Source organism: Solanum stenotomum, chromosome 11, assembly GCF_019186545.1.
Source record: "Solanum stenotomum isolate F172 chromosome 11, ASM1918654v1, whole genome shotgun sequence".
In the NCBI taxonomy this organism is placed as follows: Eukaryota; Viridiplantae; Streptophyta; class Magnoliopsida; order Solanales; family Solanaceae; genus Solanum; species Solanum stenotomum.
Window position 1 is genome coordinate 10,993,043 of NC_064292.1, and position 27,962 is coordinate 11,021,004.

Below are 27,962 nucleotides of genomic sequence, written 5' to 3' on the forward strand. Positions count from 1 at the left end.
ACTCATGAAGGATTTTCCGAAAGTGATGTTATCTTTTGGTGATACGGTGTTTGTCTCTTCCTTGAGGTGTTGCGACATGTCTTTGTGCTCAGTGAACCAAGGTGATTAATGCTGTTACGAATGGGGAACTGTCAAATTACGAAAGATGCCTATATATAGAAGAGGAAAATAATGAGTTATGTCATTTTCTTTTGATTAGCTATTTTGTATTTTCTGTTTGTTGTTTGATTACATGAACAACCTGTTTGTAAGTTGCTTTGATGATCAATACAAAGCTTAATTTGTTACATTGTTGTTCCTACTCCATGCCTCTCTGCCCTGTTATCATGCTCGATTCTCAGTTCAACACCCTCTTTTAATCGGTGAAGGTGATGATGCAAGAGAGTCATTCTAGTATGGGCTCTTCCATTTGCAGTATGCTATCACCACTGCAGGAAGAGATGAAGTTGTAATTTTTTCTTCACGTAATTATTTATTTTTAAGTTCTCCTTTCATATAGGCTCTTCCATTTTATGGTTATTACTTATTACTAGTATTTTAATTTTATATTTTGTGCATTTAGATTGTAAAATCTGATTTCCTTTTGACAGAAATAAATGTTTTAAACCATATGTAGGCACTAATTTATGCACATTTGCTTTATTTATCTATAATAATTTTCTTTATATTTATAAGAAAAAAATTCATGACATCTTCACTAGTTCAATCAGAAATACTTCGTTTGTTTTAATCACCCATAACCAAGAGTGACTCTTCATTAGAAAATGCAGCTTTACTGTAGTGAACAAAATTCAGATTTTTTGCGTTTTATAGATTCTTATATAGAAACTGAGAATTACACAATGTTTTGAGCATATTTTGTTGTTTCTAAATAATTTTCTTTGAAAAAAATCGTATATGGGTTGTGTACCAAAGAGCTGAACCACTGCTTGTTCAATCACAAATTGTACTCTGACCCAATTTATATGACTTGCTTTTTTTTTAATCAATTTAAAAAAGGATAACACATCTCTTTATTTAGTACTCCCCCAGCCCACAAAATAGTTATTTCATATTAATTGATCACTTACTAAATCAGGATAGAACTAATTAATATTTTTCTATTTTATCCCACAATTGATGGGGTCTTTATTTAATACTCCCTCTGTCCCATAAAATAGTTATTCCATATTACTTATCACTTACTAAATCAAGATAGAATTAATTAATTATTTTATCCTTGCGGTGTTTTGGTTTGCAGACTTGACGCATTACGTTTTTTTTTTAAAAATAAAATAAGAAAATTACAGTTTTGTTGTTAAATTAGACTTTGATAAAAGCAAAGTTTGTTCCACTAAAATAAAAAAAAAGAGTATTTAATTTGAACAATCATAGAATTTGTGGTGGAAGTTTACTGATTTTTGAAGACTTCAGGAAATAATTAGTAAAGGGTGAAAAATTGTTTACCATCTTTTAACTTTTGCTTTAAAAATCAAATTCTCATTTCAACTTTGAACAATATCTATTTTCCCCCATTATCTTTTTTTTTATATATATATATATATATATATATATATATATATATTTTATCACATTATTTCTATTAATTGATATTTATTATTAGGTCTTGTAAAATGATTTGAGAATAAATAATTAAAATCCAAAGAGTAAACTATGAAAAAATACATATTATTTTTTCTTGATATGTTAAAAGTGACAAGTAAATATTATATTAATGAAATATTCTAAATTACTATTTAAAATTTATTTTAAAAAAATTATAATCTATTTTTATTACGTCATTATTTTGTGCTATCTACACTGAAATATATTTTTTGAAGTTATCACTCTCTATTATTTTAATTTGTGTAAATACATATGAAGAAGAAAATGTTTATGATTCAAAATTGAGGTTGGAGTATGATTTTTAAATCAAAGACGATGCAAATAATTTTCACTTGTTAATAAACAAAAAAAAACATGAAAATCATTAGAATAAAAATAAAGAACTGATCGGAGAGAACAAGGGGAAACGTGATGCTAATAAGGAAAAAAAGAATAAAACTTCAACTTGTATATGATTTTATTTCCTTTTTTAATCAATTTAAAAAAGAATGTCACATCTTTTTATTTAGTAATAGTTTGATCTTAAAATACATGATTTGTAGTCACACAAACAGTTATACTTATTTTAAATCACAAATTTCACAAGTCTCTTAAATTTCATATCAAGTCAAACTAGATCAGATGAATTGAAATGAAGAAAAGAGAATAATTGAATAATGTTTCTCCTAGAAAGAAGCTGGTCTCCTGCTGTTCACATCCATTACCAAAGAAAACAGTTGTGCAACAATAGATGCACAAAGTATCAAGGCTCTTTTGGTAGGTCTAAACCTAATATATGAATAATTTGGTTATTTATGTATTTATTTTATATCATGTTTGATTTGTAAATAGGGAAAATGCATAAGTACCTCCAACATATGCCCGAAATCCCAGAGACACACCTAACCTTTACTAAGGTCCTATTACCCCCCCAAACTTAATTTATCTATAATATTCTACTCCTTTTCAGCCTACGTGGCACTATCCTTGAAAAAAATGTCAACATGCGCTGGGCCCACAAGATAGTGCCACGTAGGCCAAAAAGGGGTAGAATATTACATATAAAATAAGTTCGGGGGGGTAATAGGACCTTAGTAAAGGTTAGGTGTGTCTCTGAGATTTCGGGTATAGGCTGGGGGGTACTTATGCATTTTCCCTTGTAAATAAGATAAAAGTTATTTATTTATTAATTTTATACAATATTTGGTTGGTTGGTTTTCAAATGTTGTACAAAGTTATTCATGTATTATTTTTTGTACAGTGTTTGGTTGTTTTTTTTTTTAATCATAACGTAATTAATATTTATATAACTTATGAGGGAATCTATGTATAATTTATGCGGGATAGAAAGTGAAATAAGTTTTTTTTTTTTTGCTTTGAAAACGGAAGGATTTTATTTACTTAATTAGAAGGTTCATCCATATAAAAATGAACTAGTCTAGACGATGTAGTTTCAGTTGCATCTCTTTTGAGAGCTTTTGATACAAACAAGGATATTAGTTATGCATGATAAATTAGACATTCACCCGAATTGATTTTAAATGTATATAATTTACAACAAAACAAATAATTAATACATGTTAAATAATATTAAGGACATTTTAAAATCAAAATATTTACTATAAAAACATTTTAAAACCACATTATAAACAAAGTAGATTTTTATTCATTTCACAACATTTTTTTTACTCTTTTCCGTAAATTCAACAACAAAAAAAAACAAATAGTACTAACTCCAAGATTTTTTGCCTTCCTTTTTTCTTTTGACAATTTCCACATTGGGTACAACTTGGAGCTTGTTGAACCTCTTGACCTTATTGATCCATTTGCACCAGGGTCTAAATATAATGGTATTTCAATACTATTTAATTACTGTCATATAAATGGAGAATTATGGATGGTTTTATATACTCCTTATCATAGTTATCCGCTGTACTAAAATAATTATTCAATAATACTTGTTCAATTTAGAAAATCATGAAATTTTTTATCTTTTGTATCTATTTTACTTTTGTTATTAAATATTATTTATCATCTAACATATTTTTCAAAAAATTAAATTTAATAAAGTGAAGGATAATATAGTAATATTACCCCTATTATTTATCATTTCTTAAAGGTGTGTCAAGTCAATAATTGACAACTATTGTTGGACATAAGAAGTATTGAACAAATACACTAAAACCTCTCTATATTAATATAGGCCGGACCATGAAATATTATTATTTTGTAGATGTATTATTTAATCGATAAATTAATATTTATTAATTTAAAAAGTGTTTCGACACTGAAAAATTTGTTTAAAGATGAAATCTCAAAGAATTTGAAAGAACCCACTTGTGAAAACGTCATTCATAATTTGAGGTCATAATTAATGATTTCGGTTACCGCAATAAAATAAACGTTAATAACCTATTGAATGAATGAAAATGATACATGTTTAGAGGTACAAAGCTTAGAACAAATTGTGAATATCGTTTGACAAATAATATTGATGATAAAGTTGAATACAAACAGTGGAGCCTGTTGAGCTTTTTGATCCCCAAATTAAATTGGCACAACTTTGCTTATATGAAGTCTAAAGTTTCGTCTCCTGGTGTAGACAAAAACTAAAGCAAGTCGCATTCTATATAAACAGCAGAGCAGAGGGGCAAAAGGCACTGAAAATTCCATTCTATTCTATGGAAATGGAGCACTCTCCTTCAGATGTATGTTCCCAAATGCCTTGCCAACTGGACTGGTGTCAACTGGAGTCCAACGCCTGGGCATTTTCGAGCAGAAAATACAAAGATGAATTGGGGTACCAGCGAACCATCATGTGTGAGTCTGTTGTGAATATCAAACTTATTGTCCAATTTTTGCTTAGCACTAGTAAATCCTTTGAATCTTATCTTCTTCATACAGCTGCTGCTTCTGTTGTTTCCATGTTTCCAACTGTGAAATGGAGGATCCAATCTGTTATGGAGAAAATGTCGACTTCAAATATTTCTCTGGTTCAATTCTGGGCACCCATCAAGGTCTATAGTGAACTTGATAAGAGGCTCTCTTCATACAGGAGGCTCTGTTTAGATACTTTGATTCCAATTGACGACTACACCGAAAGTCTATTTGGTCCAATTGAACGAGTTTACACAAGATGCTTGCCAGAATATAACCCCGACGTCCAAAGCTACTCCTCTGCAGAATTTCCACTGCTCGAAACTGCAATTCTCTTGGGAATTCATTCTTATTATGCAGTTCCAGTGTTCAACAACTATGACCAGCAGTACCGTGGTGTACTTGAGATTGTATCTACACAACCATCTCTCCATCTTTCCCATCTTATTACGGTATTTGCTCATCATTTCTTTTATTTTATTTTTATAATGCTCAACCACATTGGTTATTCACTTTTGTTTATATTCCGTATTTACTGTTTGAACAAGTCTGTAATCTTTTGTTTAATTTTCCATCATAGGGGTTGAAAATCTGTTCATTTCAGTTGTATAGCGTTTGCAATTCAAGGGACATGCTTTTTGGACTTTTAGAGGTATGATGCTGCCTTTTTGATTTTGGTGAAACCAAACAAAATAAATAAAAGGGATTAGAGACTGTTCTCGTTTTTATTTCCATTGCTCTACTGACTACTATATCTGTCCCACTAATTCCATAGCTTATCATTTTTATAGCCGCCTGTTGATGATAGACTTGATGAAATAAAGAATGAGTTATATGGGATCCTTGAAAGAGACAGTTTACCCTTTGCTCAAATTTGGATTCCTTATTCTCCATCTGTCTCTTTAAAAGTCTTGTATCGTGCTGCTGCCTCCATCTATGAGCATTCTAGTTCAATGTATCAGAAGTTTGAACATGTTTCTGAGGCCTGTTTTATTGAGAGCGGTACGGCATTGGTCGGGAGGGCATTTGCATCCCAAGGTTCATGCTTTTGCAAAGATGTTACTCTATTAAGCATCAAAGAGTACCCTTTGGTGCCTAGTGCAAGAAAAGTTAGATTCACTCAGAGTTTTGCAATTTGTTTGCAAAGTAAATGCGCCAACAATAGCGTTTACGTAGTTGAGTACTTTCTGCCACCCAACAAAATGTCTGCTAGAGATACAAGGACTTACATAAATATGCTTTTATCCACAACGAAAGGACGGCTTCCAGGTTTCATAGTTGCTCCTGGAATAGAACTAGGGCAGAGGATGCTCGTTGAAGTTGTTAAAGTTTCCCCGAGTGATGAATTTGACTCCTTTGAAATTGGCCAATCTCTACCGAGTGTTCAATCACTTCAGGATGGAGGAGGAACAACAGAATTTGGCCAACGTCTGCTGAGTGTTCAATCTCTTCAGGATGGAGGAGAAACAACTGAAATTGATTCTTTCTGCCAACAGTCAAATAATGTTGTTGCTGCTGCTGCACTACTGGTTCCTTCTTGTTCATCAGACAAGCGTGACTCACTCAACTGTGAAAGGACAATGGAAGTTGATCTGTTAATTCCTCATCCAATAGAGGAAGCTGTGACAAACAGTGGAAAAGTCAACTTGGATGTAGCACATGATGACCACATTGAGGATACACCTGAAATAATGCAACTTGATTCACACTTTGAGCAACCAAATATAGAAATTAATTCTGCGGGAAATGCAACGACTAACAACAATAAAATCCATTCGCATAAGAAAAACACAATACAAAGGATAGAAAAAGATTATGGGATAACTCGCAAGATTCTGGAGCAGCATTTTGGCATGACTCTTCAAGATGCTGCCAAAAATCTACATGGTAAGTTCACTAACTTTAGTGCAGTTGAGGTTCATAGTTCTTTTGTGTTATTATTATATAATTGTACGCTCATATGCCTTTAACCGGAATGATTTATGCATAGGTTCACTGAAATCCCTTTTGTGTACTTCTTTTATTGCAGTTAGTCGAGCAACACTGAAACGAATATGTAAAGAATATGAAATCACTAGATGGCCAAATTACAAGACTAGAAAGGTTAATGTCCATGTTAGCCAAGGCGTATCTTTTCAAGGTGCTGAACCATATGTGGTCGATCAACAATGTCCTGCTCTTTCCGAAGAAAAAGGCACAGATTATTTGGGTCACAAAAGATCTCCTGCAACAGGAAAACCTTGTGATAGTGTGATGACGGTAAAGGTTACATATAGAGGTGATATCATAAAGTTTCAACTCTCCCTTTCATCAACGAGGGTAGAATTGGAGGGGGAAGTGGAAAAGAGGCTTAAGATATCACTTGAAAGGTTTTCAATCAAGTATCAAGATGAAGGTGACGATTGGATTTTGATAACTACTGATTCAAATTTGAGGGATAGGATGAATTCACTTAGATTGTTGGGAAGGACTACTATGAGATTATTGGTTACCCCTGAAGCTGACACATGAAGGATTTTCTGTAAGTTTTGTTATGGTTCATCTTCATTGCAGAAATGTTATCTTTTGGTGACATGGTGGTTGTCTCTTCCCTGTTGTGTTGTGATATGTCTTTGTACTCAGTGAAGCAAGGTGATTAATGTTGTTATGAATAGGGGATTGTTAAATTATGCTTGAAGTCCTAAAAGATGCCTGTATATAGAGGAGGAAAATAATCCATTAAGGCTTATGCACACTTTAATTGGATGATTGTTACATATTGTTTCATATCGTACTATATTATTTTAATAAATACAACGTTTGGATAGATTGTATTCATTTCGTCGTTACATAATGTCTCGCACCAACAATTTGAATGATAAAACTACAAGAAAAGTAGGATATATGGTAGAGCTACTATAAAAAGGTAGAGGTAAAAGGATAAAACTCAGAAAGGAACTCCTTTTTCCCAAATGATCATCATATCCTGCTGGTTGTCCTTCCTTTTTCTCAACATTTCCCAAGCACTTCCAACAGTGAAGTTTCCTTTACTGTTGAGCATCCACCATGGTTTGTCCCTTTCATTAGAAGATAGACCAATACACAAATTAGTATTCAGATGATCACATATTTCTTCCCCAAACCTCTCCTTTATCATTGTAATGACCCGGTCGGTCATTTTTGGAAAGTTCCGTGAAATTATCATTTTTCCCTCTCAATATTGATCCCGAGTCTTTTATGATTGAGTTTGAAAAGTTGTTTTTTTTGAACTTGAGTTAAAAGTTGAGAATTTGGTAAGTTTTGAGTTTGAAAGGCTAAGTTGTTAAGAAAGTGGTTTTCGGTGTCTTTTGGAGTTGCGAGTATCGGAATGGAATTCCATCGGTCCCAAAATGTGAAATCTGACTTGCGAGAGTTGTTGATTTATGATTCCGAGTCTTTTTGAGGATTTGAGATCCTAACTTGTGAAATTGTGGAATTTTAGCCTTTGGGTTGACTTTGGTCAATATTCGGGGTTCGGATGCTCGGATCGGAATTCTCAGAGTTCCGTTGGTTTCGGGGGTGATTTTAGGCCTAGGTGATGTCTTGGTTGATTTTTAAGAGGTTCCGAGCTTGTTTTAGCCTTTTTAGGCGTAAGTTTCTTGTGGTTTTCGCGGATGTCAAAATTGTAACACCCCAAAAATTTATAAGCTAAGACCCGAACTATTCTTCATTTACATGTAAGGTCGTATCGGGTGATTCTTAAATTGACTATATGTGTCAAGGTAAATTCTTTATTGTGGGAATGATATTGGATATCAATTAAGGTCACTAGAAACTCCTAGCACAAAGTTGAGTTAAAATCTTCATTTCCGATGAAGTTTTGACATAAGATTCAACTTTAGTTAACTTCAAAAGATCATATCTCCCAGCACATAATGAATTAGGTGGCCTATGACCTACCAAATTAATGGTCTTTGAGTCCTCTTTCCAACGCCACCAAGTTTGCCTCATTTCGTGTTCGGAGTAAAAAGTTATGACCATTTTACCAAAAGCTATCAAACCAGAGTTTTTTGAGTCTGTGAACGACGATCCCAAGCGATGGGCTGTAGGTTGAACGACGACCCGTCCTGTCCGATCGTCAGTAGAATGTTGGGGGTCAACTTTTGGGACCCAAATCCTACAGACCTAACCGACGGGTTGTAGGTGGACCTACGGGTCGTCGTTTGGACCCGTAAATGGACTTTTGAGCCTTAAAAACTCAATATAGAATCCATGGATGAGATCTACGGTCCGTGGGTCAAACCACGACCCTTAGAAGGTTTTTTCGCCAGTTTTAAGAAGGGTAGTTTAGTCTTTTCTCACCCTTTCTAAGCCCAACCCACGACTTTTTTTCACCTAATTAAGGTCTAAACAATGTTAAAACATTATTTTACGTTCACACTTCAAAGACTTAGAGGAAGGATTCAGGAGGAGAAAAGCTAGGGTTTTCTATCGTTCTTCGATAATCATCGATTTCGCTAAGGACTCTGTTCTTCCCAGGTATGAAAGGCTATCATAGTGTTGGACTAGTTCGTTTTCATTCTCTACATCTACTTTCAAATTAGTAAAAGAGTAATCTAAGTTTCTATCCCTAGATTTGAGTATTCTTGAGATGAGTTGATTTTGAGTTCTTGAGTTCATGATTCTTTTTGAAATTATATTCCTAATTATTGAATTGCTATAGGTTATGCATTAAGATTCTTGAGTAGATTCGTTCATGTCTATATTTCAACATCAACCCTATGAATTGAGTATTCTTGAAATGAGAAGTATAATTGAGTTCTAGATATTGAGTTTTCTATATTGTTATTGAGATCCTTGAGTTGATTTATTCATGTCTATATTTTATCATGAACTCTATTTTGAGTTATAAATTTTGAGAATCTTTTAAAGCCAACATATGTGTTTTAAACAGAGTTTTTGAGAAAGTAAAGAGGAGTTTGAGAAAGAGTTTTAACCAAGATTTGAACAAGAGTAAAAGGGAACTAAGTATTTCCCAAATGTTCTATTTTTACATTGAGCAGAGAACTATGATTCATGATTAATATGACCGTCGAGTATGCCATTAATGTGTAAGCAGTATGACATTTAGATATGCCATCAATGTTTATGTAGTATGACTTTCTGAGTCATCAATGATCAGATCACAATAAACATTTGCTTTAAATTGTTTTTTTTTTATTAAGTAAAGCAGAGTTGAGTAGAGTTTAAAATTTTTTTTTGACTAAAGTTTAAGGGAACTAATTGATTCCCAAATGGATTACTTTTACATTGAGAAAGAGGAACTTTGATTTCTAAGTGAGTTTATGAGTTCAGAGATATTTCAGAGTATTACCTCTTTTAAGTGGTTATTTTGAGTAATTATCTCAAAAAAGAGAAAGAGTGTTTTATACATTTTAGCATGAGTATATTATTGGGAGTAGTATTGAGCACCGATATGGGGATGAGTTCAGACAACTCAAAATCCTCATATTCCATGTATGCCAACGTGGGTAAAAAATCATACTTTTTAGATGAATCCTTAGTGCCTTCGGGGCAGAGCTTAATGGATCCACTTAGCTTAGGTGTTCTATACCCCGATAAGGTATAGGACAGTTCTGACAGCGTGGGCGAGACGTTGTATCATCACGTAGCTCATGTGATGGTTGTCGATTAGAGAATCTCCTAAATAGAGTTAAAAGCGTATTTTTATTATCACTTAATATGCTGAGTTCAGACTATTGCAGTCCTTTCATTCAACTATTTGTTATTCAACTATATTACATACTCGTACATTTAATGTACTAATGTTATTCGACCTGCATCTTTTAATGACGTTGATACAAGTTCTTAGGATCCTCAACAAGAGTCCGTTGACATCACTTCGTCTACTCGCCAACTTTTGAGTAAGACCTCCTTGCTTTCAGAGGACTCCAGTTTTATGAGTTGTTAGTATTAGTAACATTTTGAGTAGTCATGGGTCTTGTCCCGACACTCGTCTACATATACTAGAGGTTTAATAGATAAATAGTTTTGTAGAGTCTTTCCGTTTTTAAATGTTTTATTTTAACGTATGATTTATACTCGGTATATTCAACAAAGTTTTGAGATTTAGTAAGCTGTTTTTAAACGTTTCTTCCAATTTGATGCTTATGTATGCTTGAGTTAGTCTTCCGCTTGTAGTCAGCCAGGATGAAGGTGCGGTTGGGGACCAACAATGGTTCTCGAGTGCCGGCCACGTTCAGGGTGTAGGCTCAGGTCGTGACAAAAATGCTGCTTCAGAATTAGTTGAGTTGTACATTCCTAACCCAATAAACATACTTCTTGAAATTTTAGAGGTATGGCGTTGTTGCCTTTTTGATTTTGGCGAAACTAAACAAAATAAATGAAAGTAAAAAGGAGAGATCAGTCCTACTAATTTCATAGCTTATCTTATCATTTTTATAGCCGCTGGTTAATGATTGACTTGACGATATGCAGGACGAGTTATTTGAGATCCTTAAAAGACATAGTTTACTCTTTGCTCAAATTTGGATTCCTTTTTCTCCATCTGCCTCTTTAAACGTCTTGTATTGTGCTGCTGCCTCCATCAATAAACATTTGAGTTCAATGTATCATGACTTAGAATATACTTCTGGGGTCTGTTTTATTGAGAGCGGTAAGACGTTGGTTGGGAGGGCATTTAAACTAACATTACAATACAATACAACTGGTAACAACCATCCAAACAAGGTGTAAGAGTTATGTTATTTTCTTTTCATTAGCTATTTGATAATAATAGTCTGGAATCTCCCTTATCTATTTTCCATTTGCTTTTTGATTGCGTGAACAATCTATTTGTAATTAGTTCCTTTGATGATCAATACAAAGCTTAATTTGTTACATTATTGTTCTACTCCATGCCTCTCTGTCCTGTTAGCATGCTCGATGTGCAGTTCAACACCCTCTTTGAATCAGTGAAGGCACTGCAAGATTGGGTGAAAGTGATGCAAGGGAGTCATTCTAGTATGGTCTCTTCCATTTGCCGATGATCACTACTGCAGGATGAGATGCAATCGGACTCCACAGCTTCGGATTTTTCTCATCACTTACACCATCGCACATAATCTGAATTTTGAGATTGAGGATGTTGACAAGTGACGACCAACCGTTAGCTATGGAGTCTTTCACAAATGTTGGTTTTGATACGTATTATTGAACTTTAGAAAAATCTGCTAGTCCATCAAGGCGTAGAAGATGATCCAGAGGATAGTCCATTTATTTTTGTTGTACTGCAGATCCATGCTTCATAATTTTTTCTTTTTATGAATTTTTGATAAAGATACTCGTGAACTGTTGTGCAAATTTTCAGAATCATTCACGACTTGACAAATAGTGAACAAATTGATATATCTACATGATGGGGTCTCTCATGAACTCAATCAGCTCATTTTGTGTTCATTGGGATTACATGGAAGGTGAACTTTCCCTTCAAATGCTCGGAAACTTCACTATTTTCCGAGAATCTTATCATTGGCCAAAAAAGGTTAGTATGAAGTATGAACTATGAACATGTGTTTATTTTGCCTTATTAGAAAAGTCACAACCATTTAAAAATGTCACAACTCTTCATTTTGTACGTTAGTGGCATTGGATGCCCTCACATTATTTCACTCATTATTCTTTGTAACATATGTAACCTCTACGCCATTTATCTTCACTATTTACTACCCCATTATCTTCCTGTTCATTGCTAGGAAGATTTCTTCAATTATAAATAGTGGTGCTCTTCTTTTATTTTGGGAACATAAGAAAATATAGAGTGCATAAACTTAGTCAAAAAGTGAGTTTTTATTAGTTGAAGGGAGGTGTTCTTTTTGTGGACCTTTGGACTCAACTCTTGTCCAGAGTTTGTTGAGTTGTACTTTGTGATTAAGCTGTTGTATCCTAGAGGGGACAAGTCAAGAAGAACTACTGTTGGACTGGTGAAAACAGTTGCTGCAGTGGACTTGATTCTCTTTAAAGAGAGTGAGATATCCGCGCTTCAGCCTGAAGAGATTTTATTTCTTCATTTTATTTTCAATTGTAATCTTGTAAGTTTCACTAACAATTTTAAGGAGTTTTCATAATGGCTACAATTGAAAAAACCATGGATGTTAAGATGGGATGCCTTAACAAGTCATTTTGGTTCAATTATAACCATTTCAAGAGATGGAAGGGTAAAATACCTTCTACTTAAGTCTTCTCAATGTTTCTTATGTGTTAACTGAGAAAAATCCTAATAAAGTTGACATCACCTCTATGAATGATGATGAAACTATTTCTCATCTAGAGAAAGTGGAAAAGTAAGATGGTGATTTTTTTAAATGTCGGTATTATATTCTTAATTGTCTATCTGATAACTTTTATGATAGAACTTACTCTAGTGCAAAGAAAATTTGGAAAATGTTGCAGAGTAAGTATGATACCGAAGAGGCTGGAGCAAAAAAATATGTAGCTAGTAGATTTTATCATTTTTAAATGGCGGACAACAAATCAGTAGTAGACCAAGCTCAAGACTTTATAATAATTGTTGGAGAGCTCAAGACCGAGGAGGTTAAAATTGGAGATAACCTTATTGTTTGTGGCATTGTAGATAAACCTCCACCTTCTTGGAAGGAATTTCAAAAAATTATGCGCCACAAACAAAAGGAGACTTCTCTTGAGACATTGATAATGAAAATCCGTATGGAAGAGGAGGCAAGAGGCCAAGATGCACTTTTACAATTAGAAGAAAGCAACATCACAACGAAGGTAAATTTAATTACTTCAAATAATGCTACTCCTGAATCTCACAAAAATACTTTTTTGAAGTCTAGGAAGAGGAAATTCAAGAAAAATAATGGTAACCTCCCAAGAAAAATAATGGTGAAAATAACCATGCACAAAACCAACAAGAAGAGATTGTGTTTTGTTTGTGGCAAGAGTGCGCATATTGCTCGATTTTGTAGATTTCGGAAACGTGGTCCTACACCTCAGGAAAACGTTACCGGACAACCTTTTGTGGCGGTTATTACAGACATAAACATAGTTGAGAGTGTTGATGGATGGTGTAAACCGTCATGTTTGTTGTGACAAAGATTGGTTTGAAAAATATACTCATTTTGAGGAGCCAAAACCATCATGCTTGGTGATTCACACACTACTCAAGTGCTTGGAACGAGAGATGTCGAATTGTGTTTTACCTCTGGAAGGGTGTTAACTTTGAAAGATGTCCTCTTTCATGAGAAAACAATTGATGTCTAGTTTTCTTCTTAATAAAGTATGCTTTAAACAGATTATTGAATCTGATCAATATGTAATTGTGAAGAAGTGTATTTTTGTGGGAAAGAGGTATGCTTGTAATGGGATGTTCAAACTGAATGTTGAAATGAATAAAGTTTCTAGTTCTATTTATATGTTTTCTTCTACTAATTTTTGGCACGCTCGTTTGTGTCACATTAATGATCGTTATGTTGGAATCATGAGTAGTGTAGAATTAATCCCAGTGATTAAGAAGATTTTGAAAAAATGTGAGGCGTAGTAAAGTCAAAATCACAAAAAGCTCTCATTTTCAAGTTGAAAGTAAAACTAATTTATTAGAATTAGTTCATACCGATATTTGTGAACTTGGTGGAATTTTAACTTGTTTGGTGCACTAGTTTCCCTGGTTTTTGGGTCCCAATCGTAACAATGTGTAAAGTTTGAGACTAAATTGTAATGATATTTGAATAATATTTAGTCATGACATGACAATATTTAAATTCAATAAAGAACAAGTGGTGCCAACTCCACAATTTTTTGCTTTGGCAATTCCCACAGTGGCTACAAAGTGGAAAAATGTATTTCCACAAAAACGCGGCTATAAATGAGCAGGTCTAATTTTGTGTCAAAAACAAAGCAAGTGTGGACTAAATAAGCAGGAGCACAATGGGGCAAACGTTAGTGGAATTCTGTTGTATTGTATGGAGCATCTTGTTAAGCAAGTTTCAGAGGTATTGTTAGCACCCTTTAGTCTACCAATGGTTTACATATGGAAGATTTAAGGAAATTAGAAAGTAGATTACTTCAGCTTTTAAGTTGTGTTTTTTATTTCTGTGAGCAGTGTTGCAATAGATTATTACAGCTTTTTAGGCAGTAGATTATTACAGCTTTTTAGTTATTTATTTTTCTTATTTCTATGTAGCAGTTGTTGCAGTAAGGAGGTTATTCCTCCACTTTCTCATTTCAGTTGTAGTAGGAAGTTACTTCCTTGTTTTTAGATGGGTGGTTAATCCACTAGTGTTGTATTTAGTGTTATTTTCATTCAGTGAAATGATAAGCAGAAAATTAGTCAAGTTTTTGAGTACTTCAAATTCAAGAGATCGCAGGTTTTCTCTTAACGAACCAGCACCATAGGTAGAAAAAAGAAAACTTCAGAATTTATTTTGCAGGGTCCCATAACTAGATCCATAACCCGGGACCATAACATGTATGTTCAGTAATGCCTTGTCAACTGGACTGGTGTCAACTGAATCCCAATGGCTGGGCATTTTGGAGCATAAAACACGACGATGAGTTGCAGTACCAGCAAACAATCTGTGAGTCAGTTGTGAATATCAAACTATTTTTGCTTCACTTGTCAATTTTTTTGTTTTGAATCTTATCTTCTTGATCCAGCTGCTGCTGATTCTGTTGTTTCCACCTCTGCAATGATTAAATTGAGGATCAAATCTCTTATGGCGAAAATGTTGATTCCACATATTTCTCTGGTTCAATTCTGGTCACCCATCCAGGTCAATGGATCGACTTTCCTGTCCACTGTGGATCAACTATTTGTTTTCAATAAGGAACTTGATACGAGGCTTTCTTCATACAGGAGGCTCTGTCTCAATACTTTGATTCCCATTGACTACTACAAGGAAGCTCTAGTTTCCCCCCCTGTGCGAGTTTTCAGAAGATGGTTGCCAGAATATAACCCCAACGTCAAAAGCTACTCCGCTGCAGAGTTTCCACTGCTTCAAACTGCAATTCGCTTGGGATTACATTCTTATTATGCATTTCCACTCCTCAAACTCCTTGATCAGCGGTGCCTTGGTATATTTGAGATTGTATCTACACAACCATCTCTCCGTCTTCCCAACCTTATTAAGGTATTTTTTAATCTCTTGTTTCATTTTATTTTTAGAATGCTCAACGACATTGGTTATTCACTTTTGTTTATATTTCGTTTGAACAAGTCGATAATCCTTGTTTAATTTTCCATCATAGGGGTTGAATTTTGAATCAGTTGGATTGTACATTCCTAACCCAATAAACATACTTCTTGGACTTTTAGAGGTAGATTGTTGTTGCCTTCTTTATTTTGGCGAATCTAAACAAAATAAATGAAAGTACATTCCTAATTTCATAGCTTATGTTATCATTTTTATAGCAGCCGGTTGAAGAAAGACTTGACGAAATAGAGGGGTTATGTGAGATCCTTGAAAGACTTGGTTTACTCTTTGCTCAAATTTGGATTCCTTTTTCTCCATCTGCCTCTTTAAAAGTCTTGTATTGTGCTGCTGCCTCCATCAATAAACATTTAAGTTCAATGTATCATGATGTTGAATATGCTTCTGGGGTCTGTTTTATTGAGAGCGGTAAGGTGTTGGTTGGGAGGGCATTTGCATCCCAAGGTTCATGCTTTTGCAAAGATGTTACTAAATTAAGCTTCAAAGAGTACCCTTTGGTGCCTAGTGCACGAAAAGTTAGATTCACTCAGAGTTTTGCAATTTTTTTGCAAAGTAAATGCGCCAACGATATTGTTTACGTAGTAGAGTACTTTCTGCCCCCAACAAAATGTTTGCTAGAGATACAAAGACTTTCTTAAACTTTCTTTTATCCACAATGAAAGAACTACTTTCAGGTTTCATAGTTGCTTCTGGGAATGAACTAGGGCAGAGGATGCTTGTTGAAGTTGTTATCGTTTCTCCAAGTGATGAACTTGACTCTTTTGAAATAGGCCAACGTCTGCCAAGTGTTCAATCACTTCAGGATGGAGGAGAAACAACAGAAATTGATTCTTTCTGTCAACAGTCAAATTTACAGAACGGGGAGAATAATGGTGCTAATGCACCACTGGCTTCTTCTTTTTTATCACACAAGTGTGACTCACTCAACTGTGAAAGGACAGTCGAAGTTGATCTGTTACTTCGTCATCCAATAGGTGAAGCTGTGACAAATAGAGGAAATGCAAGTGAGGATACAAGTGAAATGATGCAACTTGATTCACACTTTGAGCAACCAAATTTAGAAATTAATTCTGCGGCAAATGCAACGACTAACAACAACAATATCCATTCACATAAGAACAACGCAATACAAAATATAGAAAAAGATCATGGGATTACTCGTAAGATTATGGAGCAGTATTTTTGCATGATTCTTCAAGATGCTGCCAAAGATCTATGTGGTAAGTTCACTAACTTGAGTGCATTTGAGGTTCTTAATTCCTTGTGTGTTATTATATATATGTACGCTCCTATGCCTTTAACCGAAATGATTTATGCATAGGTTCACTGAAATCCCTTTTGTGGACTTCTTTTATTGCAGTTAGTCGAGCAACGCTGAAACGATATGTAGAGAATATGAAATCTCTAGATGGCCACATCACAAGACTAGAAAGGTTAATGTCCATGTTAGCCACGGCGTATCTTTTCAAGGTGCTGAACCATATGTGGGCGATCAACAATGTCCTGCTCTTTCCCAAGAAAAAGGCACCGAATATTTGGGTAACAAGAACTTTCCTGCAACAGGAAAACCTTGTGATAGTGTGATGATTTTAAATGTTACATATAGAGGTGATTTTATAATGTTTCAACTCTCCCTTTTATCAACGAGGGTAGAATTGGAGGGGGAAGTGGAAACGAGGCTTAAGATATCACTTGAAAGGTTTTCAATAAAGTATCAAGATGAAGATGACGATTGGATTTTGATAACTACTGATTCAGATTAGAGGGATGTGATGCATTCACTAAGATCGTTGGGAAGGACTACTATGAGATTACTGGTTACCCCAGAAGCTGACACATGAAAGATTTTCCGTAAGTTTTGTTATGGTATCTTCCTTGCTGTGTTGTTACATGTCTTTGTACTCAGTGATTAATGCTGTTAAATGGGCATTTGTCAAATTACGAAAGAAGTCTATATATAGAAGAGAAATAATCATAGGACTTATGATATGAGTTATGTCATTTTCTTTTGATTAGCTATTTTGTATTTTCTGTTTGTTGTTTGATTACATGAACAACCTGTTTGTAAGTTCCTTTGATGATCAATACAAAGCTTAATTTGTTACATTATTGATCCTACTCCATGCCTATCTGCCCTGTTACCATGCTCGATGTTCAGTTCAATACCCTCTTTTAATCAGTGAAGGTGATGCAAGGGTCATTCTAGTATTGTCTCTTCCATTTGCAGTATGCTATCACCACTGCAGGAGGAGATGAAATCGGACTCCACGGCTTCAGAGATTTCAGATGACTATCATCTCTGTGTGAGAGTCAGCTTACAATGATAGTAACACCGGAGGTGGCTGATATCGTGAAATCACATCAGGACTCACAGCTTCCTGTTCTTGCTGTTGGAGAAACAATAGGAGCTTGACATGGAGTTTAGCCTCAAGGTGTATGATGTCAAGCTCCTTAAATTGTAGCTAATGAACCGGTTACTAAGACACTATTCATATCCCTTGTATTCATACTGTTTTTTTTTAATTAAAAAAATGAGATGAAAATACTCTTTGCCCAATTATTTGCAGGAAAGATAATATAATTGCACCTAATTAAAGTTTTTTAGTAAATAATTATAATTGAAAGAACATAGGACAAGTGTTTTTAAATAATTAATACAAATTGTCATAGGGTTACTTATTTTTTGAGATCAAATTTACCAATATCATTGAAATATTTCAAAATACATTCAAAGTTTAAATATGAGAAGAAAGTAACATTTCTTTAGTAGTTTTGATTTTTATCACTCATGTTATAGTTTCTAGATTCCATAATGTGGAATTATAGTGAATATGTGGTTACTTTTTATTGTTGTTATCATGTTAAAGTTATCAGTATACACAATTTCGTAATTAATTAGTTAAATATTTTCACGTAGTTAGAATTCCTTTTTAGTTTAACTAGTCCTGGGAACGTGCGTTGCACGTTTGTCCCCTAATTGGCATTAGAAAAGTTAATTTATATAATTATAGTGGAGTCTACATAAATTCATCGCTAAGTTCAAAGCTAAGTCCTTTTGTATGTAAGTTTGACATAAGAATATAACTCTTCACAAAATATAGCATGAAAATCTTGTGACAGATGTTGGAGGCTTGATATTTTCAATACTTCACAAAAAATAAACCTTTTATTATATCAGAAGAATTAATATATTTTAATTACTAAACGTAAGTTTTAATAATTCAAAAAGAAATTGGCTATAAAAAAGACACGTATAAAGAAAAATATTATAAAATGTCTAGTAGGTGTAACATCAAATTTATAGAAAAAAATACAAGTTCAAATAGAAAAGAAAGAAAAGTAAATAAAGACATGACATCCATAATAAAAGACATCACATTAAAATATATAGACAAAAATATTGTCATATTGATTGAATTACACTTGTTAGAAGTCGACTTGCTATAGACAAAATGTTTCATATGTATAAAAAACTGAAATCATAAAAAAAAAAACAGAAAAGAAAGCATGAATATGTTAAAAATACAGATACACTGTATTTCTTGAATTATATATTAAAGGATCTGTATATAAAGAATTAAATGTGAATTCTAATACAATAAAATTCAATGTAACATTTTATTTAGTCATTTTTTTACTTTACATTATTGTTTATTTTATTTTTACTTTTGCACTAATTTTTGTATCTCTGTAATAGTTAAGTACATGAATTTTCTAAACATTTGAGATTACATATAAAAAGGAAAAAGTACAAACATGTTGTTTTAAAAAGATAAATGATTATCAAACAACGAAGAAGATATAACCATTCATGTTTATAAAAAAACTTACTCTTTTACGGGTCTAGTTGTAAAAATATTCTATGGGATTTAACATGCTTATCCTCAAAACAATTAATTATAAATATAAATTGGCCTTTATTATATTTATATATCCTAAAGATAGAAGAAAGGAAGAATACAAAAAAATAGTAATCAATTACGAAGTTGTATTTAAAAACTCAAAAAGATGGAGATATGAAAAATAACAATTCATTTACAACTTCATATTGAAGAATATTCATCTTGTAACTATGATAATTTACATATTTCTCAACAAAAAAGATGAATATGCATGAAATTTTAATCAATACTAATAAATAAATCAGTAAGAAATCTTATAATTACAAATTGGTAATGAAAACTTTACATGTAGACTAACCTAATGTAGAATGCAAGATGATCACAAACTTGAATGAAAGAAGGGAATATAAATAATGTTGTGTGAGTGTCTTTGATAGACTCTTCATTACCCCGCTTATCTTACAAATTAAAACGGAAGGTTATTAGACTCTTCATTACCCACATTTAATTAGTACATGAATATATGATTGCATTAAGATCTTGTTTGATTTGAATTTAAAAATAACTATTACTTAATATTTAATTAATTAAATAGATATTAATATTTAATTTATTTTAGGGGTAAGATAAGGGCAAAATGATAATCCAACTTTGAGATCAGGAGCTTTCCACATATAATAATATATGATATGATGATTAATTAGTAACTAAGTCTGTTTGAACCTTTTGAGCTTTTTGATCCATTTACACTTGTCCACAACTTTATTTAGAGGTGGAAAATAAACGGGTGATCTAAATTTAAAAATAGATCACGTTAATTTGAATTTGAACAAATTAAAATAAATTGATATAAATAGATAGACGTTCGAAAATTAAAATAAATTGATATGAATAGTACCGAGTTGATTTCTTTCTTTTTTGAAGTAAGTGGGCCTCTTTAACCTTTTGTTAAGTATATTGAACCTTGCATGCCTTGTTATGTAATTGGGAGTAATGGGGAATGGTGACGATCTTCGTATATTATACTTGTTATTAAACGTTGCCCGAATATTTGTAATGATCATGTGGGAAAAAATGAATTGGTAGATATAATACTGTGTGATGTGTCATGAGTAGCTTGAATGATTATCTTGACACACTTTTGATGATGTGTCATAATGTGTGTGGATTGGTTATTGATGTGGAATTTACCATCTTCTATTATACATGTAAACATGTTTATTTGCATTGAATCTAAAACACTATTATGGGATTTGAATTCGTGATATGTTGATGGAAAATGGTTTCAGCAATTGATGTTTATGCTTATGAAAAATGATTCCGGCAATTGATGTTTATGTCGATGGAAAATGATTTCGGCGATTGATGTTTATATCGATGAAAAATGCATCCAACGGATGCATGGACTAATATGTCCTTTATGGGTCCTGAGCTTCTAGTTATCAGTTGTGTAGTGAATGCATGGACATATAGGTCCTCTATGTATCCCGGGATACTAGTCAGCGAGTGTGTATCAACAGAACAGACATGCTTCATTCTATATGACATTGCATTGCATTGTATTCACACCTCATTGTCATTTTTGTCTTTTATGAGTGAGTTGTTATGTTTTCGTGGCTATCTAGATATGACAGATTGTGGTGATAGTATGGAGACTTTGATATGTGAATAACGGTGTATTACATGTAACGTGTTGCTCCATTACTTGTGAAACTGTTAGGATGAGTTGGTTCTAAATTCTATGGAGTTTGTAGTTTGAGGAGGTTCAGAAGGTGTGACGGGGTGCTTGTGTTTGATATCACTTTACTTAGGATTAGCTAGGAATGTTTGCTGAGTACCGTTATTGTTTGGTACTTACTCCCTTGCTTTCCACACTTGTGTAGGTTACGAGTCAGGATCATCTTGATCATTCTCTCGCATCTTCATTCGAGACTTGCCTTTGGAGTTCGTGATCATCTCAACAGTTATCACATACTCTTGATTATGTCTTTCTACTATCCCATTATTGTAGACTTGTACTTCTTTTGAATATGTTGTATTATTTAGAGGCTTGTACACGTGACACTAGGTTTTGGGGGAAAGTTGTGTTATATTAAGAGTTTTGCATTATTATGTTATGTTTAGTTCTTGATTTCTTTCTTACTTCTGTTATTGCCCTTGCCCAAGGTTGTTTAAGTTGACTTGTATTTGTGCGATAAGGCAGGTGTGATTGACTTTTAGATCATGATAAGGATGAATTCAAACCATCCCCTAAGGGCACAAATACCTTCTTTAAGGACTAGGAATTGAACTACAGAAGTATGAAATCGAAATGCTCACCTTTAAGAAGATTCTTGGTGTTTTTAAGGAAGGACAAGCAAAAAGAGTACATTTGATCCAAAAACTTCAATTGAAAAGTGTTAAACCTTTGGAATGTAAAAAGAGATTTTGTAAAATCGGAGTTAAAAAAAATGGTCTGGATGAGCCTTTTCTTTAACAGGAATGTCATAGATGAGCCAAACTTTTAACGAATGACATAAATAAGCATTTTCGGAAAGTTCGATGACATATTTAAGTCTTTTTCCTTTAATAAAGGACAAACAGTTCAATTAACATTTGTAAGGACTTTCATGCTTATAATATTGTATAAAATAATATAGATATAAATAGATAGATTATTTATATTTATCACATTATAGGAACTTTTTTGGTAATTTTTGTTCAACTAGGATATGATTTTTAAATATTATTTGTACAAATTTTAATTTTCTTTTAATATTGATTAAGGATTCACATGCGGTCCACATACTTAAAAGCTTCAACAAATAAAAAAATCACAACTTTTTGAACCTTTCAAGATTTTCCTATTATCCCAATTTGTAGGTCCCAATCCAAAAGTATGTGTGAAATTAGAGACTAAATTTAATAAAGAACAAATAGTATAGTGGCTACAACTTTTTGACTTTTTTTTTTGCCCTTTTGCAATTTCCATGAAAAAAACGCGGAATCTATTTGAATCACTTGAGCTTTTTAATTCACTTGGATTTGTCTATACACTAAATTTTTTATTTTATTAGAGGTGTCCAATGAACGAATGATCTAAATTTAAAAATAGATCATGTTAATTTGAATTTGATCAAATTAAAATAAATTAATATGAACAAATGAATTATTGATCCATTTTAAAAATATTTAAATTAAAATACATTAAATGTGGGTCGTGGAAAATGCTCCTCCAGAATCAAAATATGAATTATTGATCACCGTAACATTTGCTCTTTTCTGTAAATTCAATAAAAAACAAATAGTACGATTTTTTGTTTTCCGCATTGGGTACAACGTGGAGCTTGTTGAACCTCTTGAGCTTCTTGATCCATTTGCACCGTTTCCTTATATAAATTGAGCCAGTGTAAGGGTGTGTTTGGTACTAAGGAAATATGGAAAATATTTTATTTTTTAATCTTTCGTTGGCTTAAATGTTTTTTAAATTATCTCATTTTTTTCAAATTTAAGGAAAGTGATTTCTCTGCAAAAATTAAGGAAAAACATTTTTGAAACTCTACTTCAGCTTTCAATTATTTTTCTAAAGAGTATTTTTTAATCTCAAGTCAAATATAAAAGAAATTTTCTGAAAAATATATGTTTAATTACCAATCAAACATTAAAAAAAAATTATACTCACCGATCAAACATGAGAAAAATAAGTTAGAAATCCACTTGTTTTCCAAGAAAACATTTTCCTTCGTACCAAACACATCCTACATAAACAAATAGTAGAGGTATTTTAATACTACTATTTAGTTACTTACTAGTGTGATATAAATGGAGAATTATGGATGATTGAACAAATAGTAGTAACTCGACGACTTTTGGACAGTTGATCCACAACTTTGCTTAAATAAGTAGCAGAGCGACGGGGCAAAGGCAGTGAAATTGTATAGTATAGTATGGAGCATCTAGATGAGGAAGATGTATATGAACTAATGCCTTGTGAATTGGACTGTTCTCAACAGACGCCCAATGGATGGATATTTTGGAGCAACGAAGAGTTGGACTACCTGCGATCCAGTCCGTCCATCAATTGTGAGTGAGTCTGTTGTGAATATTTTCCAATTTTTGTTTAGCACTAATCTTATCATCGTTTTGATACAGCTTATTCTGTTGTTCCCATCTTTCCAACTGAGAAATGGAGGATCCTACATGTTATGGAGAGATTCATTTGCACTATAGAGATTTGTCTGGTTCAATTCTGGGCACCCATCAAGATCAATGGATCTACTTTCCTGTCCACTGCGGATCAACCATTTGCTTTCTATGAGGGAATTGATAAGAGGCTCTCTTTATACAGGAAGCTCTGTCTAGATTCTTTGACCATTGACAAGGAAATTCCATTTGGTCCCCCTGAACGAGTTTTCTCAAGATGCTTGCCAGAATATAACCCCGACGTCTCAAGCTACACCTCTGCAGAGTTTCCACTGCGTGAAACTGCAATTCTCTTGGGAATTCATTCTTATTATGCATTTCCAGTTTCCAACTTCCATGATCACCAGTGCGTTGGTGTATTTGAGATTGTATCTACACAACCATCTCTCGGTCTTCCCAGCCTTATTCAGGTATTTGCTAAATGATACTTTTGTTTATATTCCGTTTGAACAATTCCATAATCCTTGTTTAATTTTCTATCATAGGAATGGCATTTCGATTCAGTTGGGTTGTACGTTACTAACCCATTAGACATACTTTTTGGATTTTCAAATGTAAGTTGTTGTTGCCTTTTTTTATTTTGGCGAAACTAAACAAAATAAATAAAAGTAAAAAAAAAGAAAAAGAGATCAGTCCACTAATTTCATAGCTTATCATTTTTATAGCAGCGGTATCATGAAAGACTTACCTATATAAAGGGCGGGTTATATGTGATACTTGATAGACATAGGTTACCCTTTGCTCAAATTTGGACTTCTCCTCCTCAATGTGGCTCTTTGAAAGACTTGTATCGTGCTGCTGCCTCCATATATAAATCTCCGAAACCAATGTATCATGAGTTTGAATATTCTTCTGAGGTCTGTTATATTGAGAGTGGCAAGGCATTGGTTGGGAGGGCATTTGCATCACAAGGTTCATGCTTTTGCAAAGATGTTACTCTATTAAGCATCGAAGAGTACCCTTTGGTGCCTCGTGCACGAAAAGCTAGATTCACTCAGAGTTTTGCTATTTGTTTGCAAAGTAAATGCGCCAACAAATTTATTTGCGTAGTTGAGTACTTTCTGCCACCCAACAAAATGGTTGTTAGAGATACAAAGACTTTCTTAAACATGCTTTTATCCACAATGAAAGAACAATATCCAGGTTTCATAGTTGCTCCTGGAAATGAACTAGGGCAGAGGATGCTCGTTAAAGTTCTTAAAGTTTCCCCGAGTGATGAACTTGATTCCTTTGAAATTGGCCAAACTCTGCCGAGTGTACAATCACTTCAGGATGGAGGAGAAACAACAGAAATTGATTCTTTCTGTCAACAGTCAAATTTACAAAAGGAGAATAATGTTGCTGCTGCACTACTGGTTCCATCTTGTTCATCAGACAAGCGTGACTCACTCAACTGTGAAGGGACAGTGGAAGTTGATCCGCCGCTGCCTCATCAAATAGAGGAAGCTGTGACAAACAGAGGAACCGTTAATGTGGATGTAGCACATGATGACCACATTGAGGATACAACTGAAATAATGCAACTTGATTCACACTTTGAGCAACCAAATTTAGAAACTAATTCTGCAGGAAATGCAACAACTAACAACGAGATAATTCATTCGCATAAGAAAAACGCAATACAAAGGATAGAAAAAGATCATGGGATTACTCGCAAGATTCTGGAGCAGCATTATGGCATGACTCTTGAAGATGCTGCAAAAGATCTACATGGTAAGTTCACTAACTTTAGCGCATCTGAAATGATTTATGCATAGGTTCACTGAAATCCCTTTTGTGGACTTCATTTATTGCAGTTAGTCGAGCAACATTGAAACGAATATGTAGAGAATATGAAATCACTAGATGGCCAAATCATAAGACTAGAAAGGTTAATGTCCATGTTAGCCAAGGCGTATCTTTTGAAGGTGCTGAACCATATGTGGGCGATCAACAATGTCCTGCTCTTTCCCAAGAAAAAGGCAGCGAATATTTGGGTAACAAAAGATCTCCTGCAACAGGAGTATCTCGTGATGGTGTGATGACTTTAAAGGTTACATATAGAGGTGATATGATAAAATTTCAACTCTCCCTTTTATCAATGAGGGTAGAATTGGAGGGGGAAGTGGAAAAGAGGTTTAAGATATCACTTAAAAGGTTTTCAATAAAGTATCAAGATGAAGATAACGATTGGATTTTGATAACTTCTGATTCAGATTTGAGGGATGGGATGAATTCACTTAGATTATCGGGAAGGAATACAATGAGATTAGTGGTTACCCCAGAAACTGACACATGACGGATTTTCCATATGTTTTGTTATGGTTCATCTTCATTACAGTTTTCTTTCTTGCTTTCTCCATTTCCTTTGCTTTTTACTTTTTAAGTTAATTTATTATTTTGTCTTTGTTATCTTTTTCTCCATTAATGACTTGCTGATGTTAATTAATTCCGTTGATTCCTATATTTTTTTTACGTAATTAATTAGAGAAAGCTTATTTAATTTTAGGAAAACATTTCACATCTTTGAAATAGTTTCTTAGGTTTGTTTGGTACAAATATTAATACTCCCTCCGTTTCACAAAGAATGACCTCCTTTCCTTTTTAGTCAGTTTAAAAAAGAATGACCTCTTTCCTTTTTTGGTAACATTTTACTTTTTGCTTTCCACGTGGCATGTTTAAGACCACAAGATTAAGGGCAATTTTGTACATTTGACATAACTTTAATTTAGGACCACAAGATTCAAAAGTCTTCTTTATTTACTTAAACTCCGTGCCAAGTCAAACCAGGTCATTCTTTATGAAACGGAGGGAGTAACACATAGATTAGTAATGTAGATACTATTTTTTATCAAGTGTTTGATTCATTACTTTCCACTTAATTTTGTGTTTGATTTAAAACTCTAATTTCTTTACTATTATACCCTTGTGTTATTATGAGATTATTTATTTCATGTAATTAGTCCAAGGTAGATAGAAGATGCCTATATATAGAAGAGGAAAATAATGAGTTATGTCATTTTCTTTTGATTAACTATTTTGTATTCTGTTAGTTGTTTGATTACATGAACAACCTGTTTGTAAGTTCCTTTGATGATCAATACAAAGCTTAATTTGTTACATTATTGTTCCTACTCCATGCTTATCTGCCCTGTTACCATGCTCGATGTTCAGTTCAATACCCTCTTTTAATCAGTGAAGGTGATGCAAGGATCATTCTAGTATTGTCTCTTCCATTTGCAGTATGCTATCACCACTGCAGGAGGAGATGAAGTTGTAATTTCTTCTTCACGTAATTATTTATTTTTAAGCTCTCCTTTCATATAAGCTCTTCCATTTTATGGTTATTACTTATTAGCATTTTAGTTTTATATTTTGTGCATTTAGATTGTAAATCCTTTTGACAGAAATAAATGTTTTAAACCATATGTAGGCACTAATTTATACACATTTCCTTTATTTATCTATAATAATTTTCTTTATATTTATTTTTTATATTTATAAGAAAAAAAAATCATGACATCTTCACTAGTTCAATCAGAAATACTTTTTTTGTTGTAATCACCCATAACCAAGAGTGACTTTTCATTAGAAAATGCAACTTAACTGTAGTGAACAAAATTCAGATTTTTTGTGTTTTATGGATTCTTATTTAGAAACTGAGAATTACACAATGTTTTGCGCATATTATGTTGTTTCTAAATAATTTTCTTAGAAAAAAATCGTATATGGGTTGTGTACCAAAGAGCTGAGCCACTGCTTGTTCAATCACTAATTGTACTCTGACCCAATTTATGACTTGTTTTTTTTTTAATTAACATCAAAAGGAATGACACATCTCTTTATTTAGTACTCCCTTCATCCCATAAAATAGTTATTTTATATTACTTGATCACTTACTAAATCATGATAGAATTAATTAATATTTTTTTATTTTATCCCACAATTGATGGGGTCTTTATTTAGTACTCCCTCCGTCCCATAAAATAGTTATTCCATATTACTTATCACTTACTAAATCAGGATACAATTAATTAAATTTTTTCTATTTTATCCCACAATTGATGGGCTCTTTGGAATGTGAACAATTCCCAATAAGCAATTCATATAGTATATTTTTTCATCTAATATGGGTTGGAGGGAGTAACAATTTAACTTTAAAATACATAATCTATAATCACACAAACATTTATAACTTAATTTATATTCTCTCTGTCCACTTTTAATTGTCATATTGTGATTTTAAAAGTCAATTTGACTAATTTTCAAAATTACATTAGATTACATTAATTTGATATTTTAAACAAAAATT

The 27,962-nt window shown here is 33.2% G+C and overlaps 2 protein-coding genes across 2 annotated transcripts; both read left to right on the plus strand.

Annotated features, from left to right (window-relative positions):
- The first annotated feature begins 4,185 nt into the window (after positions 1-4,185).
- On the plus strand, positions 4,186-26,072 carry LOC125845239 (protein NLP7-like). The gene is made up of 6 exons (XM_049524703.1): positions 4,186-4,404; positions 4,489-4,601; positions 23,734-24,081; positions 24,157-24,225; positions 24,337-25,384; positions 25,468-26,072. The coding sequence occupies exons 1-6, from the start codon at positions 4,266-4,268 to the stop codon at positions 25,947-25,949; spliced, it is 2,199 nt and encodes a 732-aa protein (XP_049380660.1). The 5' UTR covers positions 4,186-4,265; the 3' UTR covers positions 25,950-26,072.
- On the plus strand, positions 14,448-15,965 carry LOC125845240 (protein NLP7-like). Its single transcript, XM_049524704.1, has 3 exons — positions 14,448-15,014; positions 15,094-15,566; positions 15,685-15,965. The coding sequence occupies exons 1-3, from the start codon at positions 14,918-14,920 to the stop codon at positions 15,802-15,804; spliced, it is 690 nt and encodes a 229-aa protein (XP_049380661.1). The 5' UTR covers positions 14,448-14,917; the 3' UTR covers positions 15,805-15,965.
- Positions 26,073-27,962: the final 1,890 nt, after the last annotated feature.

What these genes read in the sequence shown, in the direction of transcription:
- LOC125845239 (XM_049524703.1), top strand. Translation starts at nt 4,266, where the DNA reads ATGGAAATGGAGCACTCTCCTTCAGATGTATGTTCCCAAATGCCTTGC. An exon ending in AATTCTGGGCACCCATCAAG is followed by an intron (nt 4,602 to 23,733) that starts GTCTATAGTGAA and finishes GCACCCATCAAG; the next exon opens with ATCAATGGATCTACTTTCCT. An exon ending in TGCTGCAAAAGATCTACATG is followed by an intron (nt 25,385 to 25,467) that starts GTAAGTTCACTA and finishes CATTTATTGCAG; the next exon opens with TTAGTCGAGCAACATTGAAA.
- LOC125845240 (XM_049524704.1), top strand. Translation starts at nt 14,918, where the DNA reads ATGCCTTGTCAACTGGACTGGTGTCAACTGAATCCCAATGGCTGGGCA. An exon ending in GCAGTACCAGCAAACAATCT is followed by an intron (nt 15,015 to 15,093) that starts GTGAGTCAGTTG and finishes TTCTTGATCCAG; the next exon opens with CTGCTGCTGATTCTGTTGTT. An exon ending in GTCTTCCCAACCTTATTAAG is followed by an intron (nt 15,567 to 15,684) that starts GTATTTTTTAAT and finishes TTTCCATCATAG; the next exon opens with GGGTTGAATTTTGAATCAGT.